Source organism: Nyctibius grandis, chromosome 11 (genome assembly GCF_013368605.1).
Source record: "Nyctibius grandis isolate bNycGra1 chromosome 11, bNycGra1.pri, whole genome shotgun sequence".
Taxonomy (NCBI): Eukaryota; Metazoa; Chordata; class Aves; order Nyctibiiformes; family Nyctibiidae; genus Nyctibius; species Nyctibius grandis.
In genome coordinates this window covers 22918158-22944045 of record NC_090668.1, presented here as the reverse complement: position 1 = coordinate 22944045, position 25888 = coordinate 22918158, and the positions used below count along the sequence as shown (strand labels likewise).

At 39.4% G+C, this 25888-nt stretch overlaps 1 protein-coding gene across 1 annotated transcript in view; it reads left to right on the top strand.

Annotated features, from left to right (window-relative positions):
* Positions 1 to 4734: 4734 nt before the first annotated feature.
* LOC137668795 (protein FAM169B-like) overlaps positions 4735 to 25888 on the top strand; it is a 47758-nt gene continuing 26604 nt past the window's right edge. The window contains 3 exon segments of the mRNA XM_068410588.1: positions 4735 to 4863; positions 17661 to 17794; positions 20553 to 20652. Of these exon segments, the coding sequence (XP_068266689.1) occupies positions 4830 to 4863; positions 17661 to 17794; positions 20553 to 20652 (268 nt within the window). The 5' untranslated portion in view covers positions 4735 to 4829.

Here is a 25888-nt window from a genome sequence, read left to right as displayed (position 1 = left end):
CTGCTTATGTACAAGTAAACAGAAAATTAATTGAATCAATTTTATGATATCTCTGTGGATATTCTATTTTTATCACAGTTGTAATTCACTTTAATCATGAGCAATGGCTTAACTACAAAAATATATCTGTCCATTTCCACTGTTCTTAGACTTTTTCTTACTGACTTAAAAAAACTCAGGGGTAACTTTGCTGTTCTGCTTCATAGCAGTTATCTAATTTATTAATCTTGATCTTTATCTTATGCTCTTTATAAAAGAGTCCAAGCACTTTACACTTTTAAAACCAAACACCAATAGGAAAATGTATGTATTTGCTAAATCAAAACATTTACTCAGTAATATCCTTGGACAAGCAACATGTTAAAAAAATCTCACTCCGACTTGCAAGGTCAAAGGAACTCTAGAAGCTGGGTTGTAGCTTGCCAAAAGTGGAGAGTTTAATAGCTGGTCTGTCTTCATTAAACTGAAGCATGAGAACCAATGGGGGGGCCTGAAATCAAAACATATGCACATTGTCACTGCCCAAAACAAAAGCATATGAAAGTTCTCTTGGGAATTATAACTATGTGGGCAGAGGGTTTCGCTGGGTCTTGTTTTGAGTAGGAAGTGTATGTGTGTGCGTGAGAGAGAGAGAGAGAAATATGCTAAGAATAGAAAGCCACTATATAATCTCAAGGGAGCTGGTAATTGTGTGACCTTAAGGAAAAAAAAAAAAATCTCTGAAGAAATCTCTTGAATTGGGTGGTGGCTGAATGAGGTTTGGAGCTAGGAGCTGTGTCTGTCATTTAAATCCTCCTGTACTGAGACAGAAAGAAATGTGTGGATTCTTTTAAATAAAAAGACACCGATTCCACTTCCCACTTCTTCCACTGACTAATGCAACTTGCCAAACTAACTTTTGCTAGCCACTGAGGTTGAAGCAGCAGCTAATACAGTAAACACAGAACTCTCTGCAGCTTTAAAAAAGGCAAAATTTGCCACTGACATTAGTAAATTACATCTACAATTCTACAGTCTTTCATTCTTCTATGTTAATTAAGATTTTTATCAGTTCATTTTTCTTTGTGACCAGTTAGTAAAACTCTTCCTATGATACTGAACAGGACAATGACATTCCAGAATTTATAGATATTATCAATTAAAAAAAAAAATCTAAGTACAGGGTGGTCTAATGAATGAAGCTTATGCAAGAAGTAAAGCAAGATTTAAGGTCTATATTTGCTTAATTTCCTGCATGAGAAATTATGTGTGTTATGTGGGACATTATATCTGCTCTATAGATATATATGAAGGGTATTACTTGAATGCTGTGAAATACTGGGTATTTTATCAGATATTCCTGCATAGTGTAGATGAAAGTCTATTAGATGCATGCACTCTGAAACAACTGGTATTATCTGTTTGGACTGTAGTACTAGTTTTCAAAGTGTTCACAACTGGCAAAAGAGAGTAGAAAGAATATAGACCAAGGGAGATTATTTCACTAATCCTTTATGAAGAAGCTGATAGAAATTTTGGGGCAAACCCCCCCCCAAGACACTTTTTGATGACTCATCAGTTAAGTATTGTCTTCAATAGTTAAGTTAGTCTCTTTCCATGAGTAGAGGTTTACTGATTTGGTAGTAAAGATTCCAAGACCTTTGCAGTGTTGTTATGTGCTTGTGCAAATGTGAGAGGAATGCTAGTGGCTTGAATAAACCAGGAATCTGAAGTGCACTGAAATTCATTTATGCACTGATTTAATTGTTTGCTTCTGTTCCTAGGCTATGTGCATGGTAGTATACTTGGAGGAATAATGCAGGTATTGCAGCTGCATTACGGTTCCATAACAAGCAGAAAATAAAGGATATAGTAGCTTCAAAAAAGAATAATAAAATCTTCTTAGGCCTAAGTTCTACTGAGAATTTTATTCAGAAATGAAACCTTTTCTTTCCTCTAACATTTCTTCAGCTGAAGTCGAAACTACTCTTGAAAAAAGTATAATTGTAGTTTTAATATTAGCACTCACGTGTGTATATCTGCCCATAACAATAGATACCCAAGTCATGGGATATTTGAAGTCTGTGCAAATTAATCTCCCCATCCATAATGAAGAAACCAAGCCCTGTATATTTGAAGGCAAGTCACAGACACAGCTGACTCAGCTAAACACTGGTGGTTTTTCTTGCTATATACAAATGCAATTGGCACGGCACTCATATTGAAGTAAAGAAGAAATGGAAGCAACTCAACTATGAAAGCCCTGGTTATCATCTTGAATATTTTTCTATACAGTTGTCTGATACATTTAAAAATTATTTATACTGCTGAGTAAAAGAAAAATATATTTTCTGCAAATGCATTCTATTCACATTGCAGATCTGCCAGAACACTGCTCGAATAGCTTTTTAGTACTGACGGTAACAAGAACTGAATATGTCCCTTCATTTAGAAACAGCTCTTTAATTTTTATCTCTTTTATTATTACTTACATATAGATTTTTTATTTCTTGTTATTGGCAGGCACCAATGTTTTAAACTGTTAAGTGTTTAATATATTCTCATTTTTATCTCAGCTGTTCAACATTTAATGAGAGGAGGGAGAAATCAAGCTGTTATGCTCTTTAACATTAAACTATAATGGGACTTCAAATAGAAATTTCAGGATCTATCACTCTATATTTCTTTTCCATTCTAATAAGTATAAATGATCCTCAGGAAAGACTGAAGCTGGTCTTTAGCTGGTCTTTAGGTAGATGGAATGCAAAAGAGAGGAGACAAACATTTCGTTGTAAAGCTCACTGTTCCCTGTGGACCGATGTCTTGTCTATAACAAACTCCACAGAAATGGTAAATGGAAAAAACATAACGGCAATTTCACTTACTTCTTTGGATAGAAAGTGTTATATATTTTATGTTGTTGCCTTATTTATATTAGCTCTTCTGCAATTGATACCGTTGATGTACACCCAGTGCTTAACAATAATGGAAAAAATTTAAATTGTGTATAATTTAAATGTAGCCAAGCTGTTGGGTGGCTGTTACAATTTCAGTTCTGGTCTTCTTGCAGTATTAGCAAAAATTAACTTTGGTGTATGGACAGATTGTTTTTATTTTAGTTTAAATTGTTTATAATCGTTCAATGTAGGGAGAAACTACTTTAGCAGGAGAGCATGCAACGCACAATCAACGGGTTGCTTTGTTCAGGAGTCATTTACCATGCTCAAATAGACTCTGCAAGCAGGACACACACAATTTAAGTAATTATTTATCAGCTAATATGCAAAATAGATAGCTAGGACTAACAGATTACTAGGCTAAACAGTAATATGCTTACCAGTCCTGATAAGAAAACTGATGAGTCTTAGCTGGCCAGGAGGTTTCCAATACACTGGGGAAAGTTGTTCTCTGGCATTTGTTGGTATGGGCTGATCCTCAGCATTACTGAGTTATCTTTGCATTTTCTGCTTCTCTTCTGTATCTTTTCTTTTGAATCTTTCACCAGCTAGCTACTGTCATCCCAACAACGCTTCTGTGACTTCACCTTCTTGTCTTTCACGGCTTTAGCTGATGTACCTTCTCACAGCTTAACAATTTTCTCAGTAAAACAGGCAAGGTTTCCCAGCAACGCTGCATCAAGCTAGGGCTTGGCTCATGGATACAGCCAAACCTCTGGGCTGAGTGTGATGTGGGGAGTGGTGGAAGGTACAAAGCTTCAAGTGATCACGAGATTGTGCTGAAATCCACTGATGCGCTGTAAAGCGTGCTTGTGTGACTGCTGCTTTTTTGAGAGCATGTATGGGCTGAGATCGCTTTGTCCTGTTGAGGAAAGAAAATCCAAATCTACTTTAGTATGTGTTTTAAACCATTTGAACAGAGAAGCAACCTTAGGGAGTCTTTGGTCACTGTGCTGACAGGCAATAGGGTACATAACAATAACGTGAAGCACTCAAGACACTGTTTTGAAACCTTGTCTCCAGGTCACAGCAGTGTTCCCGGATGGTGTAAGTGCAAAAGGTAAGTTTGTTTCTCTGCAAATCTATTGTTATTTCCATGTACTTTTCACGTCTTTTACTTTCAAACTTCTGTCTGCTATTTTAGAAATAATTAAGCGCTCTTACACTTGCGGTAGGAAGGCTCACAGGAGTCAACACCTGGATTCTACTTTCTAATTTTGACAACTGCGTGTTCGTTTTAATCTCTGTACCTCAATTTTATGGTTTGTAATAATGAACAGCAGGCTCCTCGCCTAGGTTTTCCAAAAGCCTCTTTCAAGTTGACAGTGATCACTGCAGCACGTGGCTGAAGAATGCTATAAAAATATAACTTTTGTACTTGTTTTCCCTCATAAACCACCTTCTTCTGCCATCCGAGTTTAAAGAAACTGGCGTTAGCTCTATGGTTTGTCATTCTGGGCCTTTTAAATGAAGACTTTGGAAGTTGTGGCGAGAGTTTTTTGAGTTCAGATGCACTCCTGGGCTGGCGCCTGCCCAAGGCCGGGCCCTGCCGGCGGGGGACGAGGGCGGCCCCCTCAGCCCGCGCCCCCTCAGTGCGCGGCCCCCTCGCCGGGAGCTTGCAGCCCGCTCCCCCTCGCCTCTCCAGCCTTCGCTCCTGCACCAACTTCGCCACACTGTTTACCCTCACTTCCCCCGTCCCACCACCGCCGTCCCCGCCTTCCGACGGCCGCTTTTCCAGTCAGCCAAGCCCGGGCCCGCCCGGCAGCTGCCCCCGTCCCGCCCCTCCGGGCCCGCCCTTCACGCCTGCCCGCGCGGAACCCGGCCGCACCGCACCGCCACCCCGTCCGGGCCGGGGGCGGGCCGCGGCGGTGGGAGCCCGCCTCAGAGGAAGTGATGGAGGCCGAGGGAGGAGGAAGAGGCGCCGCTGGTAAGAGGGGAAGGAGGGCGCTCGGGGGAGCTGCCCCGCGGCCTGGCCTCCTCACCCCCGGCCGGCCCCTGCCCCGTCTCTCCTCTCATGGTGGCCACCCCGCTCGCTTCGCCTCCCTCCTGCTCTTGCCCTCATGCCGGGCCGGCTGCCCACCCGCAGAGGCTGGACGGCGGTGCCTGGCTGACGCACCGCCCGCCCGGGCTGCCCGGGGCCGGCGCCAGCCCGCGCCTCCTGTGAGGAGCCCGCGGCGTGTCCCCCCGCCCCGCAATGGCGGGCTCCCCGCGGCACCGCGGCCGGGCTTCCCAGAAGCGGCCAAAGTGCTGCAAAACGGTCGGGCCTTCCCAGAAGAACTTTGCTCAGTCGCCTGCGGTCATGACCGGGCGAGCCCCGGCTCCTCATTGCCATGCTCCCAGCGCCCTGCTTTCACGGGATCGCTTGAGGGACATGGTCCAGTCCGACCTCCCTACACAAACAAAGCAGGGCCAAACAGAGCAGGTACAGGGTTCTTCTCTCTTTCCCCAAGCGTGCAGGTAACTTTCCCACGTTTTAGGGTAGTGCAAACCTGTCCTGACAGAGAGTGGAACTGGCCTGGTGATTTCTGTCAGCTTTGGTTCAGCAGGTGATGCTGGTGAAAGGCTCATCTCCAAAGGGCTGTTTCCAGTGTGTGTTTAGAGGTCTCACAGCACAGGTGCATGCGTTTGGGACTTTAATGGCTAAGTACTTGAGAACTGCTGAAGAGCAGAGGGAATGCTAAGTAAAAATACTTCTACATTTTTAAGGCCAAATCTCAGGCAGCATCAGCAAGTGTTTACCCAAACTGAGCAAAACCATGGTTTAACAAAAGAAGCATGGTTTAACAGGGACAAAAGGAGCAGTAAACACATTGCTTCTTGACCACAAGAATAATTAGTTGGGTTGTTCTGGTGTAGAGGTGAGATATAAAATGTTCTCTATACTGAAGAGTATTTATGTTTCTTTAAAAAGTATTCAGTAAAAACTTTCTTTGCTGATCATGAGCTGACTATAGAACAAGAAATACATGGTCTCTAATGATGATTTTTTTTTTTAAAAAGCCACCCATCTCCTTTCAGCAGAAGTTAATTTACTGATGTTTCTGGCAGTAGTCAAAGAGCTGCTCTGCCTAGCAGAGGCCAACAGAGAGAACTCAGCCGTGGTGGTGGACTTACACTGCTTTGAAATGAACAGACACGATGTTAGTTCCCAAATGGCAATGCTCCTACTACTTGGTAAGGGAGGTGATATTAGGACAGGTGGATCTTCTGCACATGCTCCACTGTGGATTTCGAAGGGAGTCTGGCGTGTGTAGTGTTCCTGGTTTATATTTGACTAGGAGCACTTCCAAGAACCTCTGTTCACGCACTTGTTTGGATAAGGGCCCATTGCATCACCTCAGTTAGCTTTTGCACTGCTTTGCCTCCTGCTCTGTTTTTATAGTCTTCTTTCTTAATTTGTCACGCTAGCAGGTAAATGGAGAGAAAGTGAATTTATCTTCTGAAACGCGTTTTAAGTTGCTGCCATTTATCTAAAGCACCTACTTCATCCCCTCCAGTAAAATAATGATGTTGTTCATTAGTTCCTCTAGCTGCTCATGGCTAAATGCGCCATAGTCAGATTGCTCTATTTTTTCCCTCCTATCAGCCACTTATGAAAGTCAAATATTTGTAATAATGCTGTTGGGTTTTTTTTTTTTTGGAAGACTCTCAATTCTGCTGATGTTTTTAAATAAAATATCTCTAGATGAATGGGACTTGGTTTTTCACGTCCAAGCAAACATTGTACTGTTGGGCGCTTCAGTTAATGTCTACATTTTTCCACTGACTTTTTAATTACTCTCAAATTTAATGTTTAGATTAGTTCTTCATCCATCCCCTTCCTCTTTTGGGACAGATGCTATTGGTTTTAGGTATTGTCTTAGTTATTGGCTTAGTTATTTAAGTGGATATACCTATGTTTAAAATAGTTATGGAACAGCTGGCAATCCATTGAGCATACAGCACACTTTGAGAGCATATTGGAGTCAGCCTTTAGCTCTTCTTGTGCAAATGGTGCTTTTCAGTTTATGTCGTGCTGTAATTGAGATGCAATAACTAGGTCTTGAGGTCTGTTCCTGTAACTGTTTTTCATAGAGCAAGATGGCTTACGCTTCCAGGTTTCTAAGCCCCTTTATAGGTCCTAGGCAAACCTTACTGTTGAGAAGCAGGCTAGCTGTTGACCTAGAACTTGAGGTTCTTGTTTTAAATTCAGCCTTGTCACGAGTTCTTTTTTGGTTTCAGAACGCTTTGAAAGTCAGACTTGTATGTGTAACCAATCTAATAACAAGGCTGGGAAGGATATTCAGTGAGTAACAATGTATATACAACTCTGGAGCCTGAGAAATAGTTACTGGATGAGAAACCTATACCTTTGGTATAACAATTGCACTAATGAAGCCTTAAATTTCCATCTGTCTCTCTAGGAAGATGGAAATCTCCCTGCCCTTTATGAATTCCGTTTTAATCAGTTTACAGGCAGGAGGTCAGCAGCCTGGAAGGTGGAACCACAAAATTAGGGTAGCATATAGGCGCTATATATCATGAATGTGCCCCCCACGTCTAGAAAAGCTACTCAAAGCTCTAAGATGAGGCAGATCAACAACCATAATCTTTCAGTATAACTAAAATTTTATGTATGGAACAGGTAGAATTTTACTCAGACGTGTGTGTATCTAAGAGGTGAGGGCTGTCATAACCTCCTTGCTTTCCATGCTACAGGTAAGGCAGGTTACTGAAACCTTGCTTTTTTTGATATAAATATGTAGTTATGGTCTAGAAGGAAAGAAAACAGGAAACAAAATCCTAACTACTTGCCTCAAAGGAAAAATACAGTCCAAAACCCAGTAAACCAACCTGAGTCCCTTTCCATAATAGCACTGCAGTGAATACACTCCTTCCCTTGGGGGAAAGTACGAGAAAACAAACAACACAAGAGAAAGTCTAGCCAGTTTAAATTTGTAAGTGGGAGGTGTGCAGACATTATGGTTGTGAGTATATTATAAGAACCTACTTAGAACAGGCTGGTATGTATTTTCCACATCGTATAATGGTTGCGTACCGAGAGACTCCCAAACATTTCACGTGGCAATTCACAGTTCTGGTGTGTCTTTGCAAAATGATTGGCAGACCCTCAGGTTGCACATATCCGAAGTAAACTGTGTCCTTCTGAGTTACTGAGCGGTCTGTGGATGCTTAAAAATGTTGTGTTTGTAACCTTTGAAACTGCTATCTGGTGGCTGGTCTTTATAGTATTACTGACAACAGATGGCAAATGGCTCTGCTGATGTAGTTCTTGCTGGTGTTTCATTCCTGTGAAGTTGCACAGTTTCAAAATCTCAGAAAGTGCCTCCATATTTTTTTCTGCGTAATGATTTCAAGCCAAACTAAATAAAAACATTTTATATTAGTCAAATTCCCATGGTGTCATGTGACATTTTTGTAATGATTGCCTTGCAGCAGTTTCAGATAAGTGCACGTTTGGTAGCAATTTAAGGCCTGTGTCCTCTAAGTAATGCTTATTAGTACGTAACAGATGCCATTTAGAAACATTATGCCTTTTAATAGGCTCTGCTTTTAGACTACATGTTCTTATTCCAGGCAGACTGTGGATAAGGCAAGCTTGGAGGTATGCTGTCATTTATGCAAAGCCTAAGTCAATTTTCTGCTCTGAAGTCAAGCCATGTGTTTTTCCTTGTTTCTTTCATTCTGGTCATAGCTGCCTTGCTGTGTTTTTCCCCCTAGTCATATCTTTGGCTGATTGTCAAGCCATTACAATCAAAACCTTTTGCATTTTTAACCACCAGCAGTGGTTTCTTTTGTCCTTACAGAAGAGCCTGTGTAAACTGAATTTAAACACACTCAGCCTTACTGTCAAGAGCACAGCAAGCACAGAGTTACCCCTCTGTTGCCAGCCTGTCCTTCCTTCTCTGCTTCTTTCTCCTCCCAAAAGGAGAAAAAGGGAAAAGCAGAGCCATGCTGATTTTGGAGCACCTTCAAAGACATGTAGAATAGCTGACACAATGGCACGGGGAAACAAGAGAGATGTTTACATATTTCCTTCACTACTTGCAGCTTTTATTAAAGCAAGTTTTGAGACAGGCTAAGAGGCTTATGATAGCTAGTGCAGGTGATGTATTAATTTGCAGCTGCGTAATAAATTTAGCAAAGTGGAAATTACTGGGGGAGGGGATTTTTTTTTTGTTTCTTTCCTTTTTTTTTTCCCCTCAAATTAATTGCTTTATTTTGAGATTATTCTGGCTGTACAAATTGCTCCTTGAAAGTAATTTGGAGAAAGGCTGCTGGGCTTTCTTGTACAGACTTCAGCACTGTACTGGTGGGAGCAGTAGATTTGTCAGATGTGTAAAGCATTTGCAACTGAAATTATGCAGTATCTGAAAGTGGTATCCCTGAAAATCTAGACAGTTGTCTCAAATTTTCATTGCTGCTTCGTTTGTTTGGGGAACATTGTCCTTTCTGACAGCAAACCAGGGCGTTCAGGTACTCTTGGTATGCCACACATACTGCCAGAGTTTGTATGACATGAAGATAAGGGCCGTGTGTAGTGTGACCTTAGGTTTCCCACACCTGCTTTGAATGATGGTAGTAGTAGGGAAATGTGTTTAATGTGGTACTTAAATAGTAGCCCTGGTGCCGGGTTGTGACAGTGGGTGTTTCAGTAATAATTTTAAATGCTCCTTAGTCTTGAAATACAGCTATTTTCTGAATCTGTCCTAACTGTCAGTCTGTCTGGCTTCTCCCCATGGGATGAAATCATCTTCATGCTAGACCATTTGCCAAACTCAGTTGTCATTTCCTGCCATTTCACTATTCCTTGTTTGTCACTGTGGGAGACATTGTCTTCTCTTTAAGTTATAGGATGACTTTTGACCGATGCATCCTCCTTTCTATCTCCCATCTTTGTAAAGGATTGAATTAGCACTATCTACATTTGAACTTGTGATCCATAAAAGCTCTACTGCTGTTCACGGAATCTTTTCTGTTATTTTCCTTTCAAATCAGCCTCTTTGAATAGTGAAAATACTATAGTGATATATTTCAGTGTCATTCACGGCCTCCCATTCCTTTGCTTATATTTTAAGAGTCAAGACTCTGATCTGAGGTCAGGCCTGGACTATGAACTTCTGCTGGCATAGCTATTTTGGCTATGGGTATGATAGAGTGAGATGTAGCAGTGAAATAACTGCTGGAAAAAGCCCCTGATATAGACACAGTCATTCTGGAAAACTTGTATATTTTTCTTGTATATTTTATTTTGTTTAGGGGGTAGACAAATAATGAAGTTGACAAATTTAGATTTTTTTTTTTCTTACATATGCAAGAAAGTCCATACTATTGTCTTCAGTAGTTGAAGTTAGACTTTACCAGGAACATCTCTGTCCATTTCTTGGTTGTATGGAAACCAGTACATATTAAGAACTCAGTACTGATGTTCACAGGTTCAGAGGTATTAGCAGCAATCCCACTGAATCAGTGGAATTTCCTTGAGGAAAACCTGATGTGAACATGTACTTTAAAGCCTTAATTAATTACAATCCCAAATGTCCTTTTTCTTCAGAACTATGTCTTCTCTGAGTTATTCTGTAAGCTCCCCGCTTTTTTACGTCTAAGCTCTGTGAAAAAGAGAGTTAAATGTGCAAAAGTACAAATTCCTGATATGTCATAGTTACAGCTGGTAGCACTTCCATAGTTTAACAATATGTTACAGTTTTTATTTATACAGTCTGTTCCTGGGCCATAATACCTCAGCTTTTAAAAATTACGTTAGGTTAAAACTTTGTGCAAAACATGCCAGTCCAGATGTGCATTCTGTGTATAATAGGGGTTTACACAGATGTATTTTAATTTATCTGTACTGTGAGTTAGGTGTGGCTTTGTTTTTTTAAGTAAGTGTAACACTGCTAAAGACCCATCTGAGGGAAAATAGATACGGTTGGAACCTGTTTGCTGGAACTTTCAGTATGGGAGTACTGCAGATGAGAGTGCAGGAAATATCCCTTCAATATGCACTTACCATTATGTGATCCCTTCAATATGCACTTGCTTTTCTAGCTTTGAAAACATTTTAAATAACGTTGTTTCTTCCAAAAAGAGCTGAATAATTAAATCAATTATTTAATTTCCTTGTCTATTTTTTTTTCATTTCATAAATTGCAGATTAAGTTTTGGAAAATAAATAACACGTTTTATAGACTCTGGATATGAGGTTCTGAGGGCTTTCAGAGCTCATTGAAATGAGTGGAAATTGAAAGTGTTTGACATTTTTCAGAGTTAGTCTTGTCTAGTCTCTCTCCCTTTGCTCACCTACATTCTGCTAAATATGTGTGTATACATGAAGCTTTTTTCTTCCCTTTTCTGAAATCAGTAGTAAAAATGTGTTAGCGGGAATGGGATGGCTAATATGAGAGCATCCTGCATTTGGGATGCCTAACTGTTGGTCTGCCCTCCATTTGAGTGACAGAATTTGCAGTAGTTGCATGTATAGCTACAGCTGAACTCATCTATTTAATCTGTTTGGTTTCTTAATTGGGAATGGGATTAGGATTATTTATTTCCCTTCTGCCTTCATGTATTGATTCCACAGCAGAAAATTATTTACAGGCAGAAACTTGTATTTAGTTTGTCTTCTGAAGCCCTTCTTGCCTTTTGAATTGTGTTAGATCAGTAAGTAATATATAAATGGCATTTTGGATGAAAACACAGAAATCTGTTAACACCAATGCATTTTTTTCATCCTTTATGTTCCAAGAGTGATTGCTCTATTAGTGATGGTGAAAAGCATTGCAGTGGGGCAGAACATTGTTTTCATTAATGATGTACAGCGTGTGGTTAAGAGCTGCCTTGCCATGTTGGGTAGATATCGCACCATGGCGTTTTCCCACTAGCTTCATTGCTACCACACATTGTTATGATACTGAAGTTTCACTTACACTAGAACTTGGGGTTTTGACATGTACTTGCTCAATTAAATTCAGGATATGAGAGTCAGGTTCTGCATGTACTTCCAGGAACGTGCCAAAGACCTCTTCCTTCCTTTGAAAGGTTAAACAAATATGGTTGTCTAATGATAACCACATGCATAGAGTTGTTCAAGCTCGTTGGAAGGAAAGGAGAAGCGTTGGTGTTAAGCACTGCTGTTTAACACAGAGCTCCTACTTCTGAGAGAGAGTAGTGGAAAGCACTTTTGTTATATGTGCACGATTTAGAAGGGCAAAAAAAGTTATCTTTAGATCCTAGACAGTGTCGTGGTTGTGCTGCCATAGTGTGGCAGTGACAGTCCACAGGAGAACAGAGAACGATTTATGTTGTATGACTTCTTTGTCTTTTTATGTTGTGACTTCAGAGGCACTGATAAGGAAAAGGTCCCTCCCTTTTGAAGTGGTAGATAAGACATCCACTTAACTGATAAGAAACCAGACAGAGATGAAGTGATTTGTTGGGGGCCACAAAAACACACCTGTGTTAAGAATAAGTCTTAGGCGTTCTGGTTTCAGTTGCCTGGTTTAATTACAAGAACACTCCCTCCTAAATATTGACATGATATACTGCCATTTTGTGTTGGTGCACATGTTTGTCTCATCTTGCAAAATGTTTTTTGATTAAAAAAATAAAAGGACAATACTTCTCGGACAAAAACCTGTCGCAATATTGTCAGAAACACTTAAAACCCGCTGAAGTTGTTTTTTTTTTTAATTGTGAAATATATTGGCATGAAAATAAAGCGAAGAACTAAAATGAGTACTGCTATTACAAGCATTAGAAATGGCAAAACTGAACAAAAAATAATGAAACTTGAAAGTTAGAAATGTTAAGTTCTTTTTATCTGTCTCAATTCTGCACCATTAGAAATCAGACTTAAGTATTTTTCATATTTTTACATGTAAAATTATGCACAGATTTGTGAAAATGTACAAAGATGCACAGTCCAGATACAAATCCTGTGGTGACTGATGGCTCTTCTGTAAACATAAAATTCTTAATGGATGCATGTAGTATCATTCTCTGTGTTTGTAGAACATGAAAAAGTAGTTGTAGGATAAATGATTAATTCACTTCAGACATAACACTTTTCATGCTTCATCTACGGTGAGGTTGATGTATTTTGCTTTACAATCTGGCTGCATCCTAAATGCCCTTACAAATCTCTGAAATGGGCTTTTCAACAAGTAAGTCTTTCCTGGGAGTACCAGAAATACTTCAGTGCATCTTAATCAACCCAATGGTGTGTCTAGTCTGGAATAACAGCATCACCAACTTTGTTGGCTTAAGGAAACAGTATTAATAAGCTATACATGAATGCAGGAATAGAAAATCCTTAACAATGAAAGCAAATATCTCTTGTTTAATAGATTGTTTATTGGGTTCATGGTCAAAAAGGACTTAAGTATATTGGCAGTACATGCTAATTTGAAACTTAAATGAGTATTTAAAACATCCTTACAAAGAGATGGAGTTGATTGTCCCAAGTTGTAACTGATTTCTTAGATAATGGTAAAATAGTACAACTAATACATAGGTACTAAAACGACTAGTTAAAGAGAGCTTGAGGGATGTAATGGTGATTTGAATTACTGTAGCATTATATTAATGAGATAAGTCTATGGTTATCTATACTCTAGTTAAATCATTTCTGTTGTGGCACAGGATTTAGCTGCAGAGGATATAGAAGGATCATCCAAAAGAACCATCAGAATGTCTGATTAGATTGAAGGATGTCATTTACCTTTGGGCATTACAGCAGTCTGTAGTTTCACTTGTGGAATTTCAAATACAAGTGTGTGCACCATGTGTTTTCTGTTGTATTGAGAATAAATTCTTTTGCCCATGGAAAAATATTTCCTGCTTACTTTAACTGATAGAGTGAAATTCTTGCTGAATCTGTAATGATGGAGGTCTGTCTCTAATCTACAAAAATTAATTTCTAGTTTAAGGTAGAATGTTGTTTTCTATTTTGTGATTGCTTTTGTTATTTATCTACCTGATGCAGAACATAAGCATGTTAATCACATCTATAGGGATTCCCACATACTGATCTTTTTGGATCATAAGTGAAGTGAACTTTGTCTGACTTTTACCTCCCAAGAAAGATATTTGTCCACTTCATGAAACCACCATAAAATTCAGCTCTCTGTTCTGGAGAAAATGAGAGGTGGAATAGCAGTGGGTTTAGAAAAAGCAGAGTTTAGGGATCAGGACTGAAACAGGGGCCTTGACTTACGCCGTATTGGCAGAGTTGCGTGATGTTTTAGGCTGAGGTACCTACAGGTGCTGGAGGACGTTATCTCATAAAGATGACTGAGTTGTATGGGCAGTGCCTGCTTGTTTGTATAGCTGGTTTTAGCTGTAGCTTTTCACTTTAAAAATCAGATTCTTAGTGCAAATTGATGACAGATCACTGGAATGAGAGGAGATGTACTTACACATCCTCGCTTGAGAGTGTGGCCCAGACTGCTCCATGGAAACAAAAGAGAGGAGAAGCAGAAGCTGTGTTCATTTTTGCTTCAAAATCTGTTCTGTATGCTTGAAATGGAAATATGCCCATTCAGATTTCTCATTTATTTATCTCTAGATAAGTTTTTTTCAGTGGAATTGCATACACTTCCTCCTCCTTTGCCCTGAATGCTGGTGCCCTGTAAAAGACAAAGTCTGGTACCTGTCTGCGAACCCTTCATTGTCACTGCTGCCGTAGAATCCGCCTGGATGATGTCTTGACCTTGTTTACCAGCTTTGGCTATTTAAGATGGCAGCCCCTTCAGCGTGAATGTCAGGAATCCCTCTAATGCAGTAGGCCTCCCGTTCTAAATTTACTCTCCTTACGGTTTATGGTCCCTCCTCTGTGGCTGCAGCAAGAGGCCCCCCTTTTTATGACTCCCCCTCCTGCCCCCCTTCCCCGCTCCCTCCCTCCCTCCCCCACATGGTAACCCTTTGTGCACATCTCCTGTTTGAAAGAAGTGTTCGCTGGGGGTCTAGCAGATTGGCTGCCGCAGTGTGCTCTTTTGTTGCCGCTAGGTAAGATCAAATTCGAATGAAAACCTGTGATTCAAATTAGGTTAAAAGGCTGTCCTTGGAACTTGGCAATTTTGGTATCCCAGGATGCTGGTAGGGGCCTCAGACTGAAGCACAGGAGAATGGCGCTGCTTTTCTTTTAAAGCGAGTTAAGAGATTATTTTGCATTTGATTTTGGAACCTTTATAACATCCTGTTAGCTAGTGATAATTATTGTTGTAGTCAAATGCCAAATAACAATAGTTATGGTTAGACTTTGTCGAGATTTTTTTTGTTTCTGTGTACAAAAAAAAAGCATAAAAGGGACATATACAGGAGGGCAAATATAATTTTGTCACTTTGTACTAAACACGTTAGTTAACATAAAAGAAAAATTCAAACTAGTGATTTTTCTCCTGCCTGTGGCAGCTGAACAGTATTAGTGGTATGTGCATGTGTGTGCAGGTTTTGGGGGGATGTTCACAAAAGCCAGCCTTAGCATGACTGACTTCTTGAGGACACTCCAGGGTACCTAAAGTTAGATTCTGCTCTGTATTGTCCCTAAAGGAACCTCCCTCTCACTCCCTTGCCAGCACCACTGCCTTATATACAGAAGCAGAGACATACTTGTTTTCTTCATGAAAAATTTTTGGATTTCCTCTTTATTGGAATATGTGTTCCTAACTCACTTGGGTGTTTTCAGAATATTACACAGGAAAGACAAGTTAACTGGAAGTCTAAAACTGTCTTTTAGAGAAAAAAATTACTTCTGTGGAAAGCTGTATTAATGGAAGGTTGATCAAAAATTTTCTCTAATGCCTCATTGTTTAATTTGTGACATTATTTCATCCTTCAAATGGTCACTCTTACCTTAGAATGCAAGCATATTATGTACCAGAAAGGCAGTGTAACTTTGAAGGTAGTAGTTTTTTGTTCAGTGAGGAGAAGACATGATTGCGCTTATTAAGTTGCTTTGGCTTAATGATGGCAGGATGTAGCCTTGTAAGCAGCATCTCATGAATAGTATTTATTAGCATGGCCAATATTTTTCTTTGTGCTAAACTTAAGTCTTACATGCTGCTCTTTTGCAAAGCATTAATTTACTAGTAAATTTACTTCAGTAAATGACTAAAGTTTTTAATAATAATCTTTAATTTCTTTCCCTTATATGGCTTCTTTGCTTGATGGTGTTACACAGTACACTGGGGAAGGCCTCTGCAGAAGAAAACTGCCACTGCTAAGTACTAGCTGGGATTTTATAATGTGACTCAACTTGCCAGTGTTGCAATGCTGCTTTCTCTTCCATTTTGTCACATACAAACGTCCTATGAAAACCATTTACGGAGTAGCTTTTGTTCATCAGTCTGACTACATAGCTTTGCTGTCAAGCCTCAAGATATAAGGTGATTGCCTGCAAAGGGCAGGAAAATAGGGTTTAAAGCATTTTAAGCAGTGCTGGGTGATGGTGAATTATCAGTTGTATCAGTTCTTACTCTTTTGCTGAGGAATCAGATACTGATCACTGCCAGAGGGAGGATGGTGGGACCATAGGTGAACAGTCTGACCTGGTACTGCGAATCCCATACTTCTACTTTTACATGGAAAGGTATCATTTTCAATTTGGTACTTTTGTGATTCATAGTTTCTGAATCTTAATATAGACAGTTCTTGCAATGGCCCTCGTAAGACTGTTCATTGTCTCAGTCGTTTACTTTGCACGTACTATCAGTGCAGTTATTTCACATTAAACTTGGGTCACAGGAGCTGCCACGTGAGAGCAAACCGTGATTAAAAATGGAGGCTTCAGAGCTAAGATTCCAGCTATAGCAGTGGGGTAGAAGATTTTGCCTTCAGTTTGGGGCTTACAAGAGTTACAGGTGTAGCTTGTTGATTGAAAGCCCCTTAAATTGACACTGTTTCCTGCCCATGACAGAAGACTGGCAGAATACTATTTGGACTGCTAACCCATTTCTTCTGATGTTGTTTATCTTGAGCTGGTGATGAGCCACCAATCAGTATGGTTTCTTATATTCGAAAGAGGTTGCTTGGTTCCTCACGAGCACTGAGTTGGACGTTGCATTTAGGTAACAGGCATCAGATGTATGTCATTTTTGTTTGCGTGCAATTAACAAGTACCTTGCATGAATACCCTTCAGCATTGAGTCACATGGGTTAAAAGTTAAGTTGCATAAAAGGTGGTGGTTACTATTTTGGAAACTCTTATGTAGGTAAATATTTTAATATTTTTGACATTATTTCATTGTTGTGAAAGTGCCTAATTTAAGTTACTTAAAAAACAGAGAAAACTGATGATATACAAGAGATCATGGACTGACCCATAAAGGGGCAGTCTTCCAAGAAAGAGTGGAAGCTTTGGAATTCTTCTCCTTTTATATTTTTAGACAGTACTAAAACTCAGGCCGTGCTTTGAAGAAGTTTTTTTGCTCTTCCAGCTTTAAAGCAGTTTACTTACACCTAGAGAAATTTGAATTCAAAGGAGACAAATGTAATTTGATGCTGTCATGGTTCTACTTTGTAATGTTGCATGTCAAGAGGTAAAGAACATATAGACAGGTCTTTACCAGCCTTACTATTTTAGACTAGGATTGTACAAAAGGCTCTAATGGGAACAATAAGGGCCCAGCTACACCAAGCAGCTGCTGGGGAAACTGAGGTTTTGAAACTCATATTTCTTAGTTTATTTAAAAAGTAAAAATATCTTCTGTTTTATTTTAACTACAGGTCACCTTTACTTGGTAGATACGTTAGCAGGAGATCCAGAGGTTCTGCAAGCAGAAGCTGAAATGTACTATGAAAAACTCTTGAAGAAGTCATCATCCACTCTTGATGTTGTTTCGATCCCGGGAGGAGAAGAGGTAGTAGCCTGATGGTTTTCATACTGCAAGTTAGATACTTGCAAACTAGTTTGTTGTTTGTGCTCATAGTCTGTCTGTGAATAGGGGTAAACTGGTGTGGCCAGATTACAAATCTCTTAAAATCAGCAAATTCTGCATTATTTCAAATAGTTTGCATGCTGCAAATGAGAGAGAAGCTTAAACTACAAGTCTAAAACCCTCTGAGTGTGGATGAGGGTTTGAAGTACTTAGCTGAACTTTTGATCTTGGCCTGCCTCCTTATAGGACTGAATCAAAAGTGAATTTGATAGGCATTTATATGTACTGTGTGCAGTTTACACAGGTATTGTGATATAGTCTATTTCTTGTTTCCATTCTTTCCAATACTTATATTGATAACTTTGAATATGGGTTCTCCCAAGGAATTCTGATCAGATGTGCTAGATAGATAGTGTAAATACTGTAGGTGCCAATGCTTTAGGGTCCATTCCTGAGCCACCTGGGGAATGCATTGGACATGACTGAGCAGGCCTGTTAAAAATTCTGACTTCAGTCAACCCATGAAACCTTTCATTCTGGGCATTTTCTAGATCATAAAAGGTGTGCTGGGCTGTCATTGTACGATCAAACCAGTAAGTGGGTTACTTGAAACAAATGTTTGGAATATGGTGGCTTTTCTACAGTTTAGGAAAATAATATGCAGCATTTTCCAGAAAAATGCTGTTTCAGGTGGGTAGCTTCATCTTCGAGCCGTGAATGTAACTAGCTTTAAATACTCTTTTAATGCCCTCTAGTGGACCATGTACGGTGAAATACAAACCTGACAATGCAAAGATCCCCCAGTTTAGAGCTTCTGTGCCCTTACCTCAGCCTTTGGTGCCTGGTTGTACTGTTAGAGGCTCAGTTGCTGTTCCATTAGAAGGGAGGGTAAGTTAAAATCCCAAGCAATGCTGTGTGTGTTCCTGCAATAGCCAGACACAGTGAGATCAGTTAAAGGTGGACTTCTGGCTTTTGATTCAGAACTGTCTTGATTTTCTGCCTTGTCATCAGACCTTAAATATATCACATGTCTGATTTGAGTCTCATAGCAACACATTTCTCTTTGCATTCATTTAATTCGGATCTAATCTAATCTGCAGTCAGACAGCTAGTCAAGGGCATGAGTAATGGTAATGTTCTTGCTATATTGCTTTTTCCTTATACTGTATAACAGATAGTTCAAAGAAAGATGATATTTTGTAATTAAAAATAAATTAAATGTAACAAGGTAAAGCTCCCATCCCCAGTGAACATCTGAGCTAACAATCTCTATTATATACCTACAACCTGAAGGATGAGGGGTTTGGTGTTTGAATAATGACTGCAGTGACCAGGCTTTTTTTTTCCTCTGTGCACCTGAATTAAAGCAGGTTTGAAGTGGCAGGACAGGCAACCATGAATAACTATTCAGCAAGTGTTAAGTGGCTGTCAGCCCACTTGCTGGGGTCACAGAACTCCTTTTTAGTATGGCATGGTCTTTGGTCAAGCATTCAGTCCACAAATAGCAAGGATTACTGCAAGTCAGGATGGAAGCCCATTGGCAGCGTTCATACACAGAAAGCTATGCTTGGCTCGTGCTGATGTTGTTAGCACCTGTGAAAGTGCACATTTCCTTATAAAACAAAATAACAATCATTGGAAAGTATTGGAAATAGTACTGGCCTTTTCGTTATAGTAGTGCTCCCAGGTGCCATAATGACATCAATGCTGTTATATTTGAAACATGCAAAGAACAACTGAATCCCCAGGACATACTGAGATTTCGGGAAGCTCATGAATACAGATTTCAGGCAGTTTTCAGTTTTTTTCCTGAAGTCCAGTGTTTGCATAGATGATCCCAGGATTCTGGCAGTCATGAACTAGTCAACACTGGTTTCAACTTGAAGTTGTTATCCATATTCATACTACTCCTTCCACGCACCAAGAAATATTAAATGTGTCACATGACTGATTTGAGTTTCATAGCAAACTGACAAATGGGTGCAATTAGAGAGAGAGGCACACCCACACATACACAATGGACCAGATTTTTGAAAGTACAGTACATACCATGCTAAATTATGCACGGTCTTTGCCTGTACCTAAACTTACATGAGAGCATTTGCAATATTCATATGGAAATCGTCATCTCTATGCACGTAGAGCTGTTTGAGCACAGTCATTTTGTGTTTATGTGTCACATCATTTAGAAGTTTAGTCTAAGACTGAGAGCTTGAGAGCTGCATTTTGATTTTAGCTTTGCCTGCAACATAACCACCTTGTGCCAATTATCTACCCTCCCTGTGCCTCACAGATAAACTGCCCAGGCACTGCCCTAATGCTTTGATACTCCCTGTACCCTGAGGCTTAAGTCATTGTTTGCAAAACACCACAAGTACTCAGCTGGACAATGCTGTAAGAAGTGCAAGTTGTATTTGTGTATTTGATGTGTCTGGTCTTTCGTAACACCATTTGTCTGCATGTAACAGTGTTCAAAGCCATGTTATGTACTAATCGTAGTAAGCTGGCATTAAGGTCTTCACTAGCTTCGGTAGCTTGATTTCTTTTAAATTAACATTACTTACTGATAATGTTAGAATATTATATGTGTTTCAGTGCCTTGAAGTTCAGGATTGAGAGGGTGTTATGCTAAGCTTATCCCATGCATGTTAGTAAAACATATCATAAGTGCATCTGATACATGAAATACTTCTCATGAGCTTTGCAGTACAAACAGCTACAGGGCTTGTTTGTTTTTTAGGTTAAACTTGAAGATTCCTGTGTGTGTTTTGTCCCTCTCTACCGAAATAATCCTACTTGCAAAATGTTGCTGTTAACTGATCCAAAGGATAAAGAGACAGGTTAGAATTGGTCAAAATATTTTGAAATTTGAGTAGTTGTACTTTCTTTACTTTTAAGATGGTCTGCTGGTTTATATATTTAAATATTTGGGGTTTGTTTAGAATATGAAATGGATTCTATTTACCTGTCAGGGATTTGTGTTGGTGGGCTACTGATTAGAAGGGAGGATTGACAATCAGGGCTTTGAAATTCTATGCATAGCTTTGCTGGTAGCTGAAAAATCACCTTGGGTAAATCCGTTATTCTTTCTGAGTTTGTTCAATAGGGTAATATTTTTCTAATTCAGGATGATGTGATATTTAATGCATTATAGTTTGGATAGAATTCTGAAATCCTTAAACAAGAACAAATATATATATGTGAAATTCTGTTAGGGCTTACTGATTCTTATTCATATTATTTGTACTTTATATCTTCTTCAGTCCTAGGCTTAATTGCCTCCTGTTTCCGGTACTGGTGTGTGAGGGGTAAATTTAGAGTGAGACCATGCTCAGGAATTGAGTTAAATCCATTTTATTTGGCAGTTCTTCCAAGATATTCTTTATACTTTACCAGTTTTGCCTTGCTTACTGCTGGTAATGCTGGGGTTTTCCTATTATAGCCATGTGCCAGCCTGACAGGGACACACTACAATTGTGTTATGGGCAGTAGAAGTCAGCATGTGCTTACGCGTGTTTCTGTTTCATGAGTCAATGCTTAGAGTATCAACATGTTATTCAGATTTGATCAATAATTGTATCTAAGTTTTATCTTCCTGCTATCAGGATCGCAGTATCTTCAGACACAGCCTGATTTCTTCCTACTTACTCTCTTAGGCAAGTCTTTGACTATGGAATGTGAAAAAATGCAAACATAAAATAAGTAACAACTCTTGATACCACTGTCATTAACGGGAGACTTGACTCAAAGTTGCATAGTACCAAAAGCCCAGGTTGCGACCTACCTAGATTAAATGAGGAGTGTTGGAGCGGTTGTGAAGCAATGGGCTATAGAACTTTTGGAGCATTTACAACAAAGACGTGAACCTATGCATTGAGCCATTGTGTCACTTAGGGAATACAGAACACATGAAACCTCTTAAACTTTCAGCTTCCAAATGTGACACCAAACTAATGACATCTGTTATTAAAAACATACTTTTTTTTAAAAAGGATAAGCTATAAATTATGCCTGAAAAGCTTTAATAGCCAATATTCTTAATAATACAATAAAGGCAAGGCAAAGACGTTTAGCGCTCTATATTCAGTTCTAAAGTTTGTCAGGTAATGATCTTACAGTCCTAGAACAGGTACTGTTAGTGTAACTAAGTGTTCATTGTTCAGTCCAAACCCTGTAACCAGGAAATTTCTTCATAAGAACAAAAGGCACATTAAAATCCTCTGTGGTTATAGAGGTGAACTCTGCAAAGTTTTCCAACTCCTTTTACATACGATTTCAATTGGACATTTGCTAATGGGCTGTGATTCACATAGCTGAAGGTAGGAGACCTTTCCAAGTTACAAGTGTAGTCAAAAGACTTTCTGGTCCCTCTAAAACTATTGATATAGAATTAGTTTCCTGACGTTAATTTATATATTCCATTAACATTTTCCTGAAGAAAGATAGGCTCTGCTGTGATAAAGGAGAGAAGCGTCTACACCAGAGGCCAAACTTGCTCTGAGTTCAGTTGTGCATACCTACTGACTCGTGTTCAAAGGAATGTAGTTGAAAACAGCAATCAATTAGTTTAGGCTGCACAAGAGGAATGGGGATCTGTAAAAGTACAACGCAAAAGTAAAGAATTATTAGATAAATGCAGGAGAACGCAGTGCATTTAGCACAAATCTTCAGTTAAATGATCTAATAGTATTAAGAACAACAAGTATTAATGAGCTACATGTACACAAGGAAAAAATGATTTCCCACAGGAACAAGTCAAACAAGTCCACATTGGAGCTTAAATTATATGATAGCTATCTACATTAAAAGCTTAAAACTAGCAGAATAAACACCGTATTATATTATAAACGACAGACTGACTGACTACTGTGTCCCCCTTGCAAAACTTTAGCTTGAGTCACCAGCCCGTAGTCACAGAAACAGTCTCACAGAGATCAGTAAGTCTGGTTATTTAAGTAAGGCCTACATCATCTGGCTTTTAATATTTCCTTTTAAAAGTATGATTTAAAGGATTTTACTGGAAGTTCTTTGTTTCTGGATTTTATATGCTATAAACATGCAGCCAACCTTCCTACACACGTCAAATTTGACTGATGTGATTTTTTTTCTTTAGATGAGGTTTAATAAATTTTCATTAGTTCTCTAAAGTCTGCTGGGGTGTGTGTGTATGTGTGTGCATACCTATATGTACGGGTGTACACATTTGAAGTGTTTTGTGCAAATATTTTTCCCACAGTTCAACAGATTTGGAAATGACTCTTAAGGCAGCAGACTATGTTAATGTGGCAAGTCCATCTGGATTTGCTTACCTATATGACCTTTTGTTCTGACCAGTGGACAGATCAAATTGTTTCAAAACCAGTTCCTTCAGAGAAAAGCAATATTGATTAACTCAGTCATCATTACTTAAGGACATGGGCAGAAACTTAAAACACTAAACATGTTGCATGATTTTTTTCCTTCCCTTGAGCTTTACACTTATGAACTCAAGTTTCATGCAGATGGGAGAGGCAAACAATCTTTCTGTAGTTGATCTCTTCTCTTTCTCATGTGCTGTCCAATGCATCTGCATTTTAGTTTTACTTCACACCAGAAGCAAATTTCTTGGTTGTCCCCACATACTGTGCTTCAGTTCATATCAAGGAGCAGTCTTGGAGTGTGTGAACTGGATTACTTTTGGCTGAAATGAAATTAGAGGATGCACTTCAGGAACACACTGATGTGCCCCAGCCTCTAATGGGCTTTTGGTTTTCAGCACCAGGCTAGAACTGGTGAACATCAGGTTCTCTGCACCAGATGTTTTGCTCTGTGAATTCAGTTTTGTTAGTGTTAATCTTGCTAATGCAAACATGACCCACAGATTTTTCCTTTTGCAATTCATTTGGACATTTATGAAGTCCAGTGGGGGAAGGCAGCCAAATTGCGCCAGGATACGCTGGGGTAGAGGTTCTTTATTGAGAAGCAATTGGAAACACAGTAGAACATGCAACTAATAAGTGTGTAGGGCATGTTTAGTTGTGTACTTCTCAGGTCCTGGTGTGAACACTGAAGCAGCAAGAAGCGTGAGAATCCTCATTGCTTGGTTCTGCCACAGCTCACATGATGCTCTGAGACCATATCATATCACTCCCGAGAGCCACAACCTTCCTCCTCTGATCCAGTGGTTCAGGTGACTGGTGACTGCCAAAACCCTGGCTAGAGCCTTTTCAATTTAGTTCTCTTTGCGAGCTCTGTCCCTGACACCATCACTTCCTTCAGCTTTGCTCCAACATCTCCACCTTTGCTCCTGGTGGCTCCCCAATGTCCCTCACCCCTTAAAATGAACTCTGTACAAAGCCTTGACAGTTGCTGGGGTTAACCACACACCTTAATCTCAATGAGAAGGCTGTATACCTTGCATGTCTTATGTTCCTATGTGATGGGATTTCCTCTTTCAGTTTCATTTGTGTTTACATTTATAATCGTTAAGTATTGCATAGATAAAATAGTGTATATAGTGCTTATGAAATAATATCCACTGCAATATACTTATTTTTCCACAGTTCCCAAAGAAAATATTGTCAAACTAATCATTTACATTTGAAATTCTAATAATTTAGGCTCTGGAAAAATACTGAGTTTAGCAGCCTAGCTACAAGTTTGCCTGTGAAGAGCTTTAAGTTCGATGGCATTTAATTCTTGAACATAGGTTAAAGAGGGGTTGATTCCAACACTGAGATTTGTATCTGATGATCTTGATCAGACGAGTTGTCCAGAAGTGATACGTAGCTTGTGTTCTGAAATGACCTGCATATTTCAAAGAGAAAATGGGTATGGTAGCTTTTCCATAGGACTTGGTCTTGGTTGGGAGCATTTTAAATTTATTTTTGATAGGCTGAGTGTTCTGTTCTGTTAGTATATCTGTACAGATATTTTTATGAGAATGTAAATTGTGTTGTAAGGGCTTACAGAGCATAGCATGGGTGATTAACATCTTTATAACACTAAATAAACATACCCTATTGTGGCATTTTCTGTATGCTGTATATAATAATTTACAATAACTGTGAGATGCCATGGAACATTTATCACAAGACATTTGCAACAAATCATTGAGTAAAACTCGAATTGTGGAAGAAAATGTAATTGGTTGCAGGAAAGATATCTATCTTAGATACTTGAATGGCTGCCATTACTGCAGCATCTGCCTGCCTCCCAAGCTTTAATGTATTTGTTTTGATAAGACTCTTAGGAGAGAGAGAGAAATGCTCTTATTCCATTTTAAAGGCAAGGAAGTAGGGGACACAGCTATTTAGGGTATGTCAACGTTGCAGAACGCAGGTTAATGTAGGATCTCTGAGCTTGCTCCGTCATCAGAGCTGACCTAGGCTCAGCTGCATGGAACTACTTGTTACAATAATTTACCATTCTCCTTCCAAGGTGGAAGTCTGGCAAAAGCAGCTTCTGTAAGTGTGTCATTGATCTGAAATACTGCCAAAATTAAGGTAAAGATTACTTTATCTATGGTAAAGAACTGGTATGTTCTATATTTATTAAACAAACTCAAATTACACTCTCTCATATATAGAATTGCCTTTCATTTAGTTTGTGACTGAGGGATGTGTTTCAGAAATTCAGATGAAGGCTGAGAAAAAAGAAATACCAAGCTGGATGTTGCTTTTATTTTTCTGCTTTACTCTGTGTGTAGAGGTCTGATGTGCACATTTCATTCAAATAGTTGCACACCAGTGTGGGAACATTTGGCCAGCATAGCCTAGAAAGTAAAAATATAATCCAGACCTGGGCTGGGAAGGGATCCATGTTTGCCTAGCAAAAGAAGACATTTCATAATCACAATTGCATTATGCTTAGGGCCTAATTCAATTCAGTGCTTTTCAGTACTGTATTCCAAATACCCATAGTGGTATGGAATCGTGTGCTTCACAGGCTCGCAGCTTCTTGCGACACTGAGTGTATTTGTCTGACTGCAAGTGATCAAAGTACTGAGGTTTAGCAAGCTAGTGCTTACAGAGCAAGCCACCCAGCTGAGCGTGTATATACTCCATTAATTGTGAACTGAAATGTATTGGACTTAAT